The sequence below is a fragment of the Anolis sagrei genome, chromosome 1 (genome assembly GCF_037176765.1).
Source record: "Anolis sagrei isolate rAnoSag1 chromosome 1, rAnoSag1.mat, whole genome shotgun sequence".
Taxonomy (NCBI): Eukaryota; Metazoa; Chordata; class Lepidosauria; order Squamata; family Dactyloidae; genus Anolis; species Anolis sagrei.
In genome coordinates, this window is record NC_090021.1 from 69,716,245 (window position 1) to 69,732,245 (window position 16,001).

The window sequence follows — 16,001 nt, forward strand, 5'->3', positions numbered from 1 at the left end:
TCCTAAATTTCAGAGTAATCTCTACAATAATCCCTCTACAATAATCCCTTTTTATTTTTTATGCTACTGTCAACTATTACTAGCAAAGGCAGAACAAAGAAGTGTTTTAACAACTATCCTACCATTAAGATTTCTCCTCCAGTATTGTTAAACAATACAAGCCTAATTTCTCAGGGTTAAAGTCAAAACATTCAGTTTCTGGCAATCCAAATTTCACTCCCACTCCACAATGCCTATGAATGTCTTTCATGATCTGAAGACATAACACAAATCTAGCTACACTATTATAAAATGATTTATACATTTGCTTATGATATGCTCCTTTTCCATTACTTTAACACCTCTAAAGAACTTTTAAAGGTTATTAATTTGAGAGAAGTACACATACATAAGCACTATTTAAATTCAGCTATAAAAGACACTATTCATGTCCCATTCATATAGAAATCAATATATATCAAAAGACATTTGATTTGGATTTACCTGCTGGGCCTGGTACCTCTGCTGGGCCTGCGACAGATACTGAGCCTGAGGAGGCAAGTGCTGAGGTTGTGGTTGTTGGTTGTAATATGGCTGTTGGCAGTAACCAGTTACACCTGGTGGGCCATACTGGGGTGGCATCTGTTAGTGGAGGAAAGACAGAACAGACATGAAATGAGAAGAAAAAAACAATCAACATCTACAATTCTACTCCTACTCCCAGTGACATAGAAGAGTAAGAAGTCTTAACTGAAAGTATCTATTTTTGTTAAAATAAAAGTTAAAAACATATATTTTGTTAAATGAAACTACAGAAATTAACTTCTTCAACACTTATTCTACCAAATAAGAAAAGACTAAAACATGGAAGCAACCAATTATCATCAGTGCAAATCCTATAACCCCTATAGTAAGGTTTAGAGTAGAATTTACTGGCCTTCTAAACAATCACTCATTCAAACACTAACGCCATTTGAATATGTTCCATTTCAAGGAAAGTGTATAAAGATATTGTAATACCACTATGCAAAGGAATATTGTAGCACCTCATAGACTGAGAACAAAGTTGGTAGCATATTGTTTTGTAGACTAAATATACTTCCTTATGCATTTGAGGAAATAGGTTTTGTCTACAAAAAGCTTATGCTACCAACTGTATTCACTGAGTTATTTCTAAAGTGCTACAAGTTCCCTTTTTAAAGAAAGAATGCCATCATTTCACCATTAGATTCAGCAAGCTATTTCCCACAGAGGAAGATTATGCATATTTCCATTCCTTTCTGTCTTGGAGCCATTGCCTAAATGTCCTTGCAGGAGTCAGGACCACAAGCCTCTCTTCCTTGGAGACATCAAATATAATGTATTTGAAAAGGATCTCCTTAAATCACAAGCTGATACAGAGAAGTGTATTACTACAAATATTAGTTTGTCCACGCTGCTTGAGACTTGAAAGGAAAATGCCAGTACCTTGACTTGGGCTTAGAAACAAGTAAATATAGTTGGTATAATATGATTCTGCCAGTCTACATCAATTAAAATTCTGGCCCCTGAATTCTTCTGTAGCTGAAGTTTCTGTGTCATTTCATGGCAGATTATTATACAAAACATTACTTTAATCCATTCAAAAGGTTACCAGACCATCAACGGCTGTCCCTGTCCAAGAACGTTTGCAGCTCATAGCCCAGCCAAAGCTGGTAAAATACATTCCTGGGAGGGAAAAAGCACTCCCAAAAGCTGTTGGGAGATTAAAGAGATGCAATAAAGCTGTCAAGTCTATATTTAAAAATTCTAAGGTGAGGTGGACTGTACATAATGAGGATAGCCGGCAGACAGAAGTTTTGGTAAAGTGAAATGCCTATAAATACATTGTTAAATAAGATAACCACTCCCAAGGAAGAAATAAATATGTTTACAAACAGTACAGGGGTAGCAGAATGGGATTAATAGCAAAAGGCCAGAGGAGTGTTTGGGGTGGACAAACCTTCACACCATCCCTAATGGCTATAGCTGCCCTCTTATTTCTTTCCCGACAAATGACATTTACCAAAACATTCCATTAAAAAAACGATGTATATAGCTAGACTGCAATTTGTCAAGGAGTGAGGAGAGCATGGTTTTTAATTTTCAAGCATCTCCAACACCTAAATACCCTGAATTTATAATTGTAAAAGTTCCTCTGCATCTTCTAGAGACCACGGGGAACATATTGCCATATTTTAGTCTCCTAAAGTTATTTTCAGCCAACTGGGCTTTTTGATCAGAGCTGAAAGTGTCTGGAATAAAGTATGTAGTTTTGATGCATGTATAATTTTCAATGTAACATTTCTGCATAACATAAAAGGTTGCTAAATTAACCTGACTGTTGTGTTTGTAGGTGATCCAGCTATGCAACCTATGCAATACACAGGTATCATTTCTGCAGAGAGCTGTAAGAAAAGTACTTCAATTTTTCACGTCAACGTATTCTTGATGTACTGAGATTTTGAATAACTTTGCTAGTCTTCACAGTGAGAGCCAAATAAATAAGTCTACTACAACAAAACAGTCAATCATTTCTAAGGAAATGTAATCTCTCCTTCCATGAAAACACAACACAATTTCATTGCTACAAATGGATAAAAACTATCTGCCACCAACACTAGATGTCATTATAAATTGTCTCTTTTTGTGATGGAAAATAAATTCAATACATTGGTATACTTTACCCAATAGTTTACACAGCTTTGGAAGTAACTCTGAACTATGACCCTCAAGATGGCTCATTTCATCTGGGAGTAAAATTAATGCTTTCAATATTCTCTATAATTAGAAATAAATAACAAGTTGAGCCTCCCTTTTCCTGAAATCCAAAAGATTCCATGAACCAAAACTGTCCCTTCTGCCATTAAAGAAAGGGGTCTAGCTACACATCCGGTGCCTGCTGAGTATTATTCACGGACCTCTCACTCCACTGCTGTGAGAAATTGGATGGGAAAAGGCAGCGGAGAAGAGGATTGCAGGTCCTGGGGAAGGACTTACACAACTTCTCTGTACAAAGCAGGTGTCAGAAGAGAGCATATCCAGCTAATGTAGGCTTAGGGAAAATTGGAAAGTTCCAATTTTCCCTGACCAATCCACATTGTGCTCTCCTTCATCCTGGTCAGTGGGAAAAGCAGATTAGAAATGGGGGCAAAGGGGGAGAGCAGTGGCTCAGGCAGCCAGAGTTTTCCAACATTACCAAGCCCATGAGTGTCAGATGCCAAACATGAACCCATAGAATGTAAATGGGAGTGGCAATAGCAGCAAGAAAAGGGGTTTGAACTATAAAATTCTGGGCTGCAAAAGTCACAAAAGTGAATAGAAGTCCATTTCCAGTGTTTACTTCTGAATTGTTTAATTGTTTTGTACTGTTTTCATACAATCATAGAATCATAGAATCAAAGAGTTGGAAGAGACCTCGTGGGCCATCCAGTCCAACCCCCTGCCAAGAAGCAGGAATATTGCATTCAAATATTGCATGTTGTTCCAGCTCCACTGGCTGCCGATTTGCTACCGGGCCCAATTTAAAGTGCTGCTGTTATCCTACAAAGCCCTAAACGGTTCCGGCCCAAAATACCTTGCGGACAGCATCTCGGCCTATGAGCCCACGAGGACCTTGAGATCATCTGGGGAGGCCCTTCTCTCGATCCCGCCTGCCTCACAGGCACGTCTGGCGGGGACGAGAGAGAGGGCCTTCTCGGTGGTGGCCCCCCGGCTGTGGAACTCCCTCCCTGCTGACATCAGACAGGCGCCCTCCCTCATGGCCTTTCGTAGGGGCCTGAAGACGTGGCTCTTCGAGCAGGCTTTCAACTGAGTGCTGTGTTACTGGAAATGACAACCGGAATGAATTACGACTACGAGATTGATTATGATTCCACAATATGACGGAGCGGATTATTTTAGTGTAATTTAGATGTTGTGTATTAGTGATGTTAGTTTGTTGTTCTGATTTCTTTGTAAAGTGTCTTTTTGTACTGTACACCGCCACGAGTCGCCCTAGGGCTGAGAGCGGCGGTTAATAAATGCAAGAAATAAATAAATAAATAAATAAATAAATCACCCCTGACAAATGGCCATCCAGCCTCTGCTTAAAAGCTTCCAAAGAAGGAGCCTCCACCACACTCCGGGGCAGAGAGTTCCACTGCTGAACGGCTCTCACAGTCAGGAAGTTCTTCCTCATGTTCAGGTGGAATCTCCTCTCTTGTAGTTTGAAGCCATTGTTCCGCGTCCTAGTCTCCAAGGAAGCAGAAAACAAGCTTGCTCCCTCCTCCCTGTGGCTTCCTCTCACATATTTATACATGGCTATCATATCTCCTCTCAGCCTTCTCTTCTTCAGGCTAAACATGCCCAGTTCCCTAAGCCGCTCCTCATAGGGCTTGTTCTCCAGACCCTTGATCATTTTAGTCGCCCTCCTCTGGACACATTCCAGCTTGTCAATATCTCTCTTGAATTGTGGTGCCCAGAATTGGACACAATATTCCAGATGTGGTCTAACCAAAGCAGAATAGAGGGGTAGCATCACTTCCTTAGATCTAGACACTATGCTCCTATTGATGCAGGCCAATATCCCATTGGCTTTTTTTGCCGCCACATCACATTGTTGGCTCATGTTTAACTTGTTGTCCACGAGGACTCCAAGATCTTTTTCACACGTACTGCTCTCGAGCCAGGCGTCCCCCATTCTGTATCTTTGCATTTCATTTTTTCTGCCAAAGTGGAGTATCTTGCATTTGTCACTGTTGAACTTCATTTTGTTAGTTTTGGCCCATCTCTCTAATCTGTCAAGATCGTTTTGAATTCTGCTCCTGTCCTCTGGACTATTGGCTATCACTCCCAATTTGGTGTCGTCTGCAAACTTGATGATCATGCCTTCTAGCCCTTCATCTAAGTCATTAATAAAGATGTTGAACAGGACCGGGCCCAGGACGGAGCCCTGCGGCACTCCACTTGTCGCTTCTTTCCAAGATGAAGAGGAAGCATTAGTGAGCACTCTCTGTGTTCGTCCACTTAACCAATTACAGATCCACCTCACCGTAGTTTTGCCTAGCCCACATTGGACTAGTTTCCTTGCCAGAAGGTCATGGGGGACCTTGTCGAAGGCCTTACTGAAATCCAGGTACGCTACATCCACTGCATTCCCCGCATCTACCCAGCTTGTAGCTCTATCGAAGAAAGAGATCAGATTAGTCTGGCATGACTTGTTTTTGATAAATCCATGTTGACTATTAGCGATGACTGCATTTGTTTCTAAGTGTTTGCAGACCACTTCCTTAACAATCTTTTCCAGAATCTTGCCCGGTATCGACGTGAGGCTGACCGGACGGTAGTTGTTTGGGTCATCCTTTTTTCCCTTCTTGAAGATTGGGACCACATTGGCCCTCCTCCAATCTGCTGGAACTTCTCCCATTCTCCAAGAACTCTCAAAGATGGTTGCCAATGGTTCCGAAATGACTTCCGCTAATTCCTTCAATACTCTTGGGTGTAGTTGATCTGGCCCTGGGGACTTGAACTCATTAAGAGCGGCCAGGTATTCCTGGACGACTTCTTTCCCAATTTGGGGTTGGATGTCCTCCAATCCCTCATCCTCTCCATCTTGCTGAGGTTGAAGACTCTCTTTTTGTGAGAAGACTGAGGCAAAGAAGGCATTAAGTAGTTCTGCCTTTTCCCTATCCCCTGTCAGCATTGCCCCATCTTCTCCTCGAAGAGGTCCTATCGCCTCCTTGTTTTTCCTTTTTCTACTGACATAAGAATAGAAGCCCTTTTTATTGTTTTTAATGTCCCTGGCAAGTCTGAGCTCGTTTTTTGCTTTAGCTTTGCGGACCTTTTCCCTACAGGTGTTGGCTATTTGTTTGAATTCTTCTTTGGTGATTTCTCCCTTTTTCCACTTCTTGTGCATGTCTCTTTTGTGTCTTAGCACAGTTAGAAGTTCTTTGGACATCCATTCTGGCTTCTTTGCACTTGTCCTATTTTTTCTCTTTGTTGGCACGGTTTGCAATTGCGCCTTGAGTATTTCACTCTTGAGAAATTCCCATCCATCCGTAGCTCCCTTGTCTTTTAGTATCTGTGTCCACGGAATGCTGCTCAGCGTTTCCTTCATTTTTTGGAAATCAGCTCTCCTAAAGTCCAAAATGCGGGTTTGACTTGTCTTAGTTTCGGCCTTCCTTTGTACCTCAAATTGCAGGAGCACATGGTCACTTGCCCCTAAGGATCCTACCACTTCGACCGCATCGATCAGGTCCTCCGCATTTGTTAGGATGAGATCAAGAGTAGCCAATCCCCTTGTTGCCTCTTCTACCTTCTGGACCATGAAATTGTCTGCAAGGCAAGCGAGGAATTTGTTGGACCTTGTACTCTTGGCCGAGTTTGTTTTCCAGCAAATATCGGGATAGTTGAAATCGCCCATGACTACTACATCTCTTTTCTGTGCCTGTTTGGTCAACTGTTGGCAGAAGACTTCATCAAGACCTTCCTCCTGGCTTGGGGGTCTGTAGTAGACGCCTACAACGACATCTTTTTGAGTCCCAGTTCCCTTGATTCCCTTGATTGTTTTCAGTAGTTTGGGGTGACATTGGGGCTGTCAGTGCAATGTTTATAGAGGAATGTGCCCCTTCAGAGCACTTTTTGATATGATTTCCTATTTTTTTAGGAAGCCTGAGGATTTGGGACCCTTAGGGCCAATAAAAAAGGATATGAGCCACATGCAACTCATGAGTTACAATTTCCTCATATTTGAAAATACAGTGAACTCTTAGAATCTGCTTGGTTTGGTTCAGAGAATCCCATATGGGTACCAAAATCCGTGGATGCTCAAGTCCCATTATAAACATACAATGGAGTATTAAAATGATATTTCGTATATAAAATGGCAAGATCAGGGTTTTTGGGAGGTTTTCTGGATATTTAAAAATATTTTCAAGCCATGGATGGTTGAATTCATGGATGAAGAATCAATGGATACCGAGATGGACAAGCTGTCCAATGACATTAGAGGAAGAAATAATGAAGACTTCATAAGAAAATGGAGGCTCATATTTTGAAAGGGAGACAAGGTAGACTTCAGAATAGCAAGAGGAAGTTATTAACCTAAAGATAAGGGTAGATCCTAATGAGATATTAGTTTCACACTGAGTGGTGTCGGGAGTCATGGGTGGTGGTTCACAGGTGGGGGGAGGGGGTAGATGTATTTTTTATTATGTGTATTTGATGTATTTCTTTTATTTTCTTTTACATTCTGTATATCACCTTTACACAATAAAAAAGAACCAATGGATCTATAGGGCTGGCAGTACAAAGGAGTTCATTTAAAATGAGCCATCTTAAGGGATCATTTAAGCATACTATTCTCAGTTTATGAACATAAAATGATCTGCTTTTTAACAATGTGAAAAGTTTAAAAAATTGATTTTTCCCCCATCATCCAAATGCAGTTGATTTCTCCCTCATCTTGCATACAAAATGTTCATCTTTTTTGTGGGTTCCCCTTTTAATTCATGAATTGGTTAAGCATTTGGAATATGCACTTATACTCAAAATAAAAGGTTTTGCTCTAAATTACAGCCCATGTTGAACTCACTTATAAGTGTATACAAAAATTAACACACAAGTGTATAATTGTAGTTTTATGTTCAAGTGCCCCAATTATGCACTTTAAAGCACATTCAGAGGAGCGATTTAAGGCATTCAATATCTCAAATCCATAAAGTCTCCAGAGTACTTTCTGACAAGACAGCTGCATAAAAAATACTACTGCAAGCACAAAACAAACAGCATTATAAAAGTTCAATTCAAACAAATATGAAACTGAAGGAAAGGATGATTCCCAATATTCTCAAGTAAGACTCTAGGCCCACAGGAAGTACAGATAGAAGGCTCACTCACAAACCCAAAGTATTTAAAGGCATCAATTGCTCTTTCTAAAAATCTTATGGGTACTGATAATTGCCATTTGGAAACACTATTACTTTCAATATAAACAATATACCAGATCCTTCAAATCTTCTTTACTTTCTCTAGTAAATTATTCAATCTTTCTAAATACTACAATGTTATTCCCCATAGTAACCTATGGATGCAAGAGCTGGATCATAAGGAAGGCAGAGCGAAGGAAGATTGACGCTTTTGAACTGTGGTGCTGGAGGAAAATTCTGAGAATGCCTTGGACCACAAGAAGATCAAACCAATACTCCAGGAAATAAAGCCCGACTGCTCGCTGAGGGAAGGTTATTAGAGGCAAAGATGAAGTACTTTGGCCAAATAATGAGAAGACAGGAAAGCTTGGAGAAGATAATGATTCTGGGGAAAATGGAAGGAAAAAGAAAGAGGGGCCAACCAAGGGCATCCTTGAAGTGATTGGCTTCACTTTGAAGGAGCTGGGGGTGGCCACAGATGACAGGGAGCTCTGGCGTGGGCTGGTCCATGAGGTCACAAACAGTTTGAAGACACTGAACGAATAAATAACAAACAAACACCAGAAATACAATGAAAGTAACAACGTTTTAAGAAACAATCCCTTGATATACCAAATTTTCACATTATGGAAATATTTAAAACGAACTCCTCTAGAAACATTTTCTAGGACAATGGTTCTCAACTTGATTGAAGGCCAAAACATCTGGGGACCCATAGGTTGAGAACCACTCTTCTAGGAGTAGCCGATCTGTGCCATGGATCTGATCAAAGATGCAGATAACAATTTCAAGGAGAATGTTGTTATCTCCATAAGTTATACATTAGTTAAGGCACAGCAATATAGGAGATGAGGCAAAGGAATTCATGGTCCTCCAATTCGTCTGAAGTCACTTCTGGAGAGGAATATACAGCAAACCTCTGAAGAAGCAGCTTGTATAGCTGGGAACCTGAGATCTGCAACTCCTGTCATAGCTGTTGTCCAAAATCAAGCATTCATTTATCTTTTACTGTATTACGAGGCGAACAAATCTTTGGTTATGAAGATGAAACATTTCAACCACAGTTTGTCAAAGGCAGGGGTGAGGAAAGTGTAACAGAATTCCACTTTTCTTCCTATCACAGGTTTCACAAAGTTTTCTTGGTAAGATTTGTTCTTTACAATCCTCTCTGAGGCTGAGAGTGAGTTGCTCAAGATAACCCAATGAGCAGCCATAACTGAGTGAGGATTTGAACCGTTGTCTACAAAGTCAGAGTCCAGCACTCTGAACACTACACCACACTGGCTTTCTGAAATGCTTTATAGTACTAAGTAGCATTTTGAAAAATATGTCAGTGGTTATTTTGACTAAGCAACAGGGTTTCATATTGAGCGGTTTTGAAATGTAAAACTTGATACATGCTAGCTTCTTCAGATCTCAGATAATCTAAACACTGCATCTCCTCAAAAGACTGTTTTTGAAGTAATTATTCATACACAATTCTTAACAGTGAAAAAAGTTTAAAAATTAATACATCCCCTTGAACTTTATCAATTTTAAGCAAATGTAACCATTTTATATATGCTTCCCATTAGCACTATTCCAACTTCTTACTGAAGAATAAAAAAGTTGAATAAACCAACAAGCCTTAGTCATTTGAGCAGCAAAAAAGAGAATAATCCTTTCCCAATATTGCTGTTTAATTATGTTTAATTGTTTAATTATGTCCCCCTCCCTCACAAATAAACATACAGGAAGATCAAATGCTAATTGGTGGCTAGTTATCTCATTAACAAATAAATAATTTATCATCAAATTTCCACTATTATTTCCATCTGTATAAAAAGACTTTTGTTAGCAGCTCTAACACATATTATACACTAAATGTAAGGTATTTCAAATCTATTTAACCTATTTCATTTTTACTACTGATAAATTATCTTACAATCATTCTCAATATTATACAACTTGTACATTTATGAGATATTTTATTTCTATAATCCAAATATGCTTTTGCGATATCTGCTATAAACTGTTGAGAACATTTCTTTTCCATGGATCATCAACATGCTAGGTTTTCAAAACAACATTAAACAACCTTTCTCAATACCGACTTTCTGAATCCTACATTAAAGGTTTCTTCCAATCCTATTTAATTTAGCCAATAACAGCCTGCCATCTACGTAATGGTAATAAAATATTTGATATACGCAACAGAAAGTGCATAATCTAAGCCACTTTTAGATCAAACTTGTTTCAGTGATATTTTTCAATTTCAGTTTTATATTTCATGTTTTTATAGAATCTCATAATCAAATATATCCTACTAATCCCTTGGGATTAAATGTTTTACAAGACAAGCCTCTTGCCCAGCTAGGATGACTGTCATTGCACGTGACCTTTCAACCACCTAGTTCATTCGGATTCTTGTGATATAAAAGGCAAGAGCACAAAAAGGGCAATGAACAAAAAAAGGACAGGATAACAACAATGACACCTATTGCCATGAAGTCTCTAAACAACTTGGGGTACCATGCAACAATTGTACTGTCATTCCTATCACTGCTCCAACCTTATTCAAAAACAAAAAGTATCCATCAATGGCATAAGCAAGAATTTAATTGAAGACAACATACAATTAAGAATCTCACCAATTCAAAAAACACTCACCATCACTCTTGGGTCTATAGTCTCCTTATAACATCTGATCAAATCACATGGCACCACAAATAGCTACATAATGAGACAATCCTTTCAGCAAGAAAACAACCCAGGCCATATAGAGCTACTATTTTAATCACAATAGTCAACCTGCTCCAAAGTTCAGCAGCTGACAAAATCTAGAAATACAGACCTAGGAGGAAGCCTATTGTGAGTCAGCACAATATTTACTCAAATCTAATGCTCAGCTTTTTTAGGTTAAATGACTGTGCCAAAATTAGCATGGGTATTAGATTCGCATCATATGGTAATCTTAGTGCTCAGCCAAACGAAAGTGGAAGCTGCTTCAGGAGCACCTGGAGTTCCTATTTGAGGAACCTCATTAAATTTGAATAGAAGCAGGAAGAAGTCTTCTGTGCCCTCAGCAAATAGTAAAGATGTAGAATAAAATTTGCAATAAAAATGTTGTGCATTACCTTTTGAGTGACCCTTGTATAACGCGACATGCAAAAGTTGGAAAGTTCTGGAAGCATAATTCCGAAATCAAAACTCAGTAGCAAACCACATGCTAGATCCAACTACTAGTCACAGCTATAACTGAATGGTAAGTCAATACTTTTATAAATCCCATTAATTTAAAGGCTCTATTCAAATCAGGAATAACAACTAGGTTTAAGGCTATATATTACCTTGAAACTACATTGAACAAAGTCATAACAGGCTCCTTTTGGTTTTGCAAAGAACCCTTGGGTGGGGCAGGGGGAGTAACCTGGAAAAAGGACAGCGAAGAAGACTAAATGGAGAAAAGATGGGATAATTTTCCTCTTGAAAATCCTATATTATTTTTATTGCTTTATGGTATCAGTTTGCATTAAAAAAACAGCTCTGCCAAGTATAAAAGGAGTTAAATGTTTAGGGTATGGGATAGGGCAATTCAAGGATGAAGTGATCGGCAAAGAATGAGTAAAGCATTGTACCTGTGCAAGTAGAAAGAACCATCTTGTCTTGAATGCATGCAGTGGCAAATTTACCACATGACATATTAACATACATTTTTGTTTGACAAATAAATTGCTTGAAGTAAATGGAAAGCTACCACACACTCATCAACATTTGTTAATGAAGCAGTCAAGAAAAACAAGCTACTGTCTGTCTATGATTAGACATATGTATATAAGATTTACCTCCTATTCATGAGAATGAGTGTCAGGCAGTATTGAAAACCCTGCATGTGCGATCTTAGCAACTTAATTTATTTTAAAAACTGTCAGTCAATCCTATGTTATCATCTGAGAAAGTAGAACATGAAGTTATGATTAGAAGAAATCAAGTTATCAACTGCACTAACAGTTCGATCTTGATTTATGCTTATTTTCTTATGTAACTATACTGACACTCTCAGGGAAACATTTCATCTATAAGATTCTGTCAAATAAATGACAAGTGAGAAAAGCATCAATTCTTCAACAAGTTCTACTCTAATAATTTACCACTGCTTACTGGAAAAGTAACAAAAGCCTTTTATGTGTTATAGAAACAAATTTATTTTTCACGCACAGGAAATAACAAACCCATTATATAAAAGTATACATCAGAATTTTACTTATTTACAATAAAAATGAGAAGATACAAGCAATAAGGCATGTTGTACAGAGAAAAAAAGGAAGCTAGGTTAATCTGCATAACTTTGTTGCATTGATTTTGACAGCTAAAGCTTAGAAAAGACTTGTAATAACACTTCAAGTATTAACTCGCTCTATTTTCACAAATATCATGGATTATTTGATAGCCTGGGAAATACTTTACTAAAGATTTCAACAATAGAAATGCTAGATAACAATGAAATACTTTTTTTTTACCAGACTGGTGGAAATGTGCCTTTCAGACCAACATATTTTAACTGTTTCCTATGGTTTAAAAATATGCTTGTTTTGTCTTTTATAGAATTCCATCTCCCCCCCCCCTCCTCCCACTTTTTCAAAGAGCTTTGAATGGATGTGCTTTATTGATAATGCTGCTGTATTACTGATATTGTATTACTATAAAATGGAATATTTTATCATAGCTGCCTTATGTTTGAATGAATTGCTAATTTTTGTATTTTTGTATTGCAATAAATTTTATATTCATTCTTATTCAAGGTATTTGTTCAGAAATACAACTTATTAAAGTAAACAAATAAACTGAAATATGAAAAATAATCTACTGATTTACTAAATTCACTTTTTAAAAAAATCCATTTGCCTGTAATCCTTAAGAAAAAGAACCATCCAACCTGCATCCTACCGACAAACCACAGATTTGCTCTGCATTTCCTTAAAATCTTTTAATGAAGTATCTCTGCTATATCTGCAGGATCCAAAGTTTCACATCCACACACTCCAAATTATATCCCCTCTCGACCACTTCATGAAGTTGTTTGTTGGGCTCTGTAGGTTCTCCAGAGCTATTCTAGGAGAATAATAACCTAGAATAGCTATCTCAAAAAATGAGATGTGCAGTACAAGAGAGCCAGGACAGGAAAGTGAGGCTGAGGAAGTTGGAGGGGGAAACCCAGGCATACAGTTTGACTTTCCTCAGTTGAGTCTATGTCTTTGTAGCAGTCAGTATGTTACCAAAGTGCATGGTAGTTTTTGTGTCTTGTGATGGGCACAAATGCAGAGCAGTCTGGAACAGTGTCTTCGGGCTTCAAGAACTGAGGACCATGTGATTTGTGTGAAGGTTGTTCAAAATCCTTGCCCACCCACCACTTACTTGCCTCCATGTAATTTCTTTCCCTAAGCTCAAAATCTTCCTTAAGAGACATGATTTTGGGACAGTTGAAAATGTCCAAGCAGCTGTGACGAGGGCTTTGAACAACATCTCAAGTGAAGACTTCACTGATATGAAGAGTGACAGCAAAGCAGGAATCGCTGTATTCAGTCACAAGGAGCCAATTTGAAGGGGATAAATTGCTCTTGCATCTATATTAAATCATTGTTTTTAAAATCATTTTCATTACTTTTGGGACAGATCACATATGCTTACAGCCCAAGAATAATCAAAACCAAGGTTTCACTATTATCAATGGTTTTAACCATCTATTGGGAGTCTTGGAATGGATCCTTTGTGGATACAGGGGTCATACTAGTATACACACAAATTTGGATCAGATTCAACAGTTGAGATCAATAAACTCTCCAGAAGTTAGGGAAGTCTGAACTGTACTATTGTGGCCATGTTGGCCAAAGGATTCTAAAGGCTGTAGACCAAATCTAACTTTTCCAAGCTCTAGGGCCCGGTCCTATTCAACATCGTTATTAATGACTTTGATGAAAGGATAGAAGGCATGATCATAAAGTTTGCAGATGACACCAAATTGGGAGAGATAGCCAATTCTTGAGAAGACAGGACCAGAATTCAAAACAATCTTCACAGATTGGAGAGATGGGTCAAAAAGCTAACAAAATGTTCAACAGTGATGAATGCAAGATACTCCACTCAGGCAGAAAAAATGAAATGCAAAGATACAGAATGGGGGCACATGGCTTGAGAGCAATACGTGTGAAAAAGATCTTGGGAGTCCTCGTGGACAACAAGTTAAACATGAGCCAACAATGTCATGCGGTGGCAAAAAAAGCCAATGGGATTTTGGCCTGCATAAATAGGAATATAGTGTCTAGATCCAGGGAAGTCATGCTACCCTTCTATTCTTCCTTGGTCAGATCACACTTGGAATACTGTGTCCAATTCTGGGCACCACAAATGAAGGGAGATGTTGACAAGCTGGAATGTATCCAAAGAGTGACTCAAATGATTAAGCCCTATGAGGAGCGGCTTAAAAAGCTGGGAATGTTTAGCCTGCAGAAGAGAAGGCTGAGATGAGACATGATCGCTATGTATAAATATGTGAGAGGAAATCATAGGGAGGAGGGGGCAAGCTTGTTTTCTGCAGGCCTGGAGACTAGGATGCTGAATATTGGCTTCAAACTACAGGAAAGGAGATTCTACCTGAACATTAGGAAGAACTTCTTGACTGTGAGAGCTGTTCAGCAGTGGAACTCTCTGCCCCAGAGTGTGGTGGAGGCTCCTTCCATGAAGGGTTTTAAGCAGAGGCTGGATGGCCATCTATCAGGGGTGCTTTGAATGTGATTTTCATGCTTCTTGCCAGGGGGTTGGATTGGATGGCCCACGAGGTCTTGTCCAACTCAGTGATTCTATGATTCTAGATCTAACTCAATATAAGGTTGCTTCCTATGATTGGGTAATGAGAGCTTTCAGGAAATTCCCAACCTCTGATTATGTAAAAGCTCAGAATTTGGCAGTGTCTCCAATTATAACTGGTAATACATTTAGAATTACAAATCTATTTTACACCCCTGGAATCACAAATAATGTTCAATGAATAGAAAAATAACACCAGTGTTCTCTTACCACTCATGGTATTTGATGTTTTTTATTTTTAGAATTGAAGTATTATATATAAACAAGTGTAGCTATTTTCACCTGACAGGTTTTGAAAACTACTGAATCTTCATATAAATGTTCTTATTCATCACATCCACTATAATGCAGTAATACGGAACATCACAGAAAGCACTCTTGTTCCTGATTGGTAATGGAACACTATCTGAGCACAGTCACATTTTTTCAGCCATCAAATCACTCAGACAACTGAGATTTATATTTTATACACAGGGAACAAAAATATTCAACAGAAAGAATGTAAGGAAAATGAGTTGTCGTACTTTGACAAGGCTTAAATCCCAGGAAACTGGTGTCTGTGAGCCAAGGCATGGCAATATAATATTTAGGCACATCTAGGAAAAATGCTTGTAAATTCTACTGGTCCAATGAACAGAGACACAGTTTTCATAATTTTATTATTGTACTCCATGGCTGACTGGTTGTCAGACCAATGCCAAAGCACAAGTTCCCATTTGAGTGACATATGGATTCAACCAACCAAAGAGATGTTAGAACATTAAATATCACAAACAGACAGGACAAGAATACAAAATACCAAATTAGCACTCATGTAACTGAATATGCTGGTGAAGACTAAGCCTTGCTTGCGAAATTCTACAGTCCTTGCAAAATAATAAATGGTACCTACTTCAGATAAACAGCCTCACACTTCATAAAACCAAAATGTTCTCAAAAACAAAATCAGAAGCAACACTAGCAGAAAGGGCTTTTCAAAGGTGAAAATGTTGTTTTCACAATAATGAAATGCACACATTAGGAAATGGGCAATTCGACATAACTTTCAACTCTGGAACTGAAATATTTGGAGAGGAAAAAAAGCATTTTAGCTTCATGGAAAGCTATACTTCAAAATGAAGCATTTAATACGCAACATAAACCTTTCAGGCAGTTACACCTAAAATGTATTCCATTTGTTATGCTAAATACTAAAGTAGTCATGATGAAAGGGGAGAAAAGAATTATTGAGATTTTACTTTAACTAGCTATTTT

At 38.4% G+C, this 16,001-nt stretch overlaps 1 protein-coding gene across 8 annotated transcripts in view; it reads right to left on the reverse strand.

Annotated features, from left to right (window-relative positions):
• ARID1B (AT-rich interaction domain 1B) overlaps positions 1 to 16,001 on the reverse strand; it is a 387,469-nt gene that overhangs the window by 297,276 nt on the left and 74,192 nt on the right. For all 8 annotated transcript variants that reach the window (XM_060753632.2, XM_060753630.2, XM_060753628.2 and 5 more), the window contains exon 3: positions 484 to 621. In XM_060753632.2, the coding sequence (XP_060609615.2) occupies positions 484 to 621 (138 nt within the window). The remainder of the gene's footprint in view (positions 1 to 483; positions 622 to 16,001) is intronic.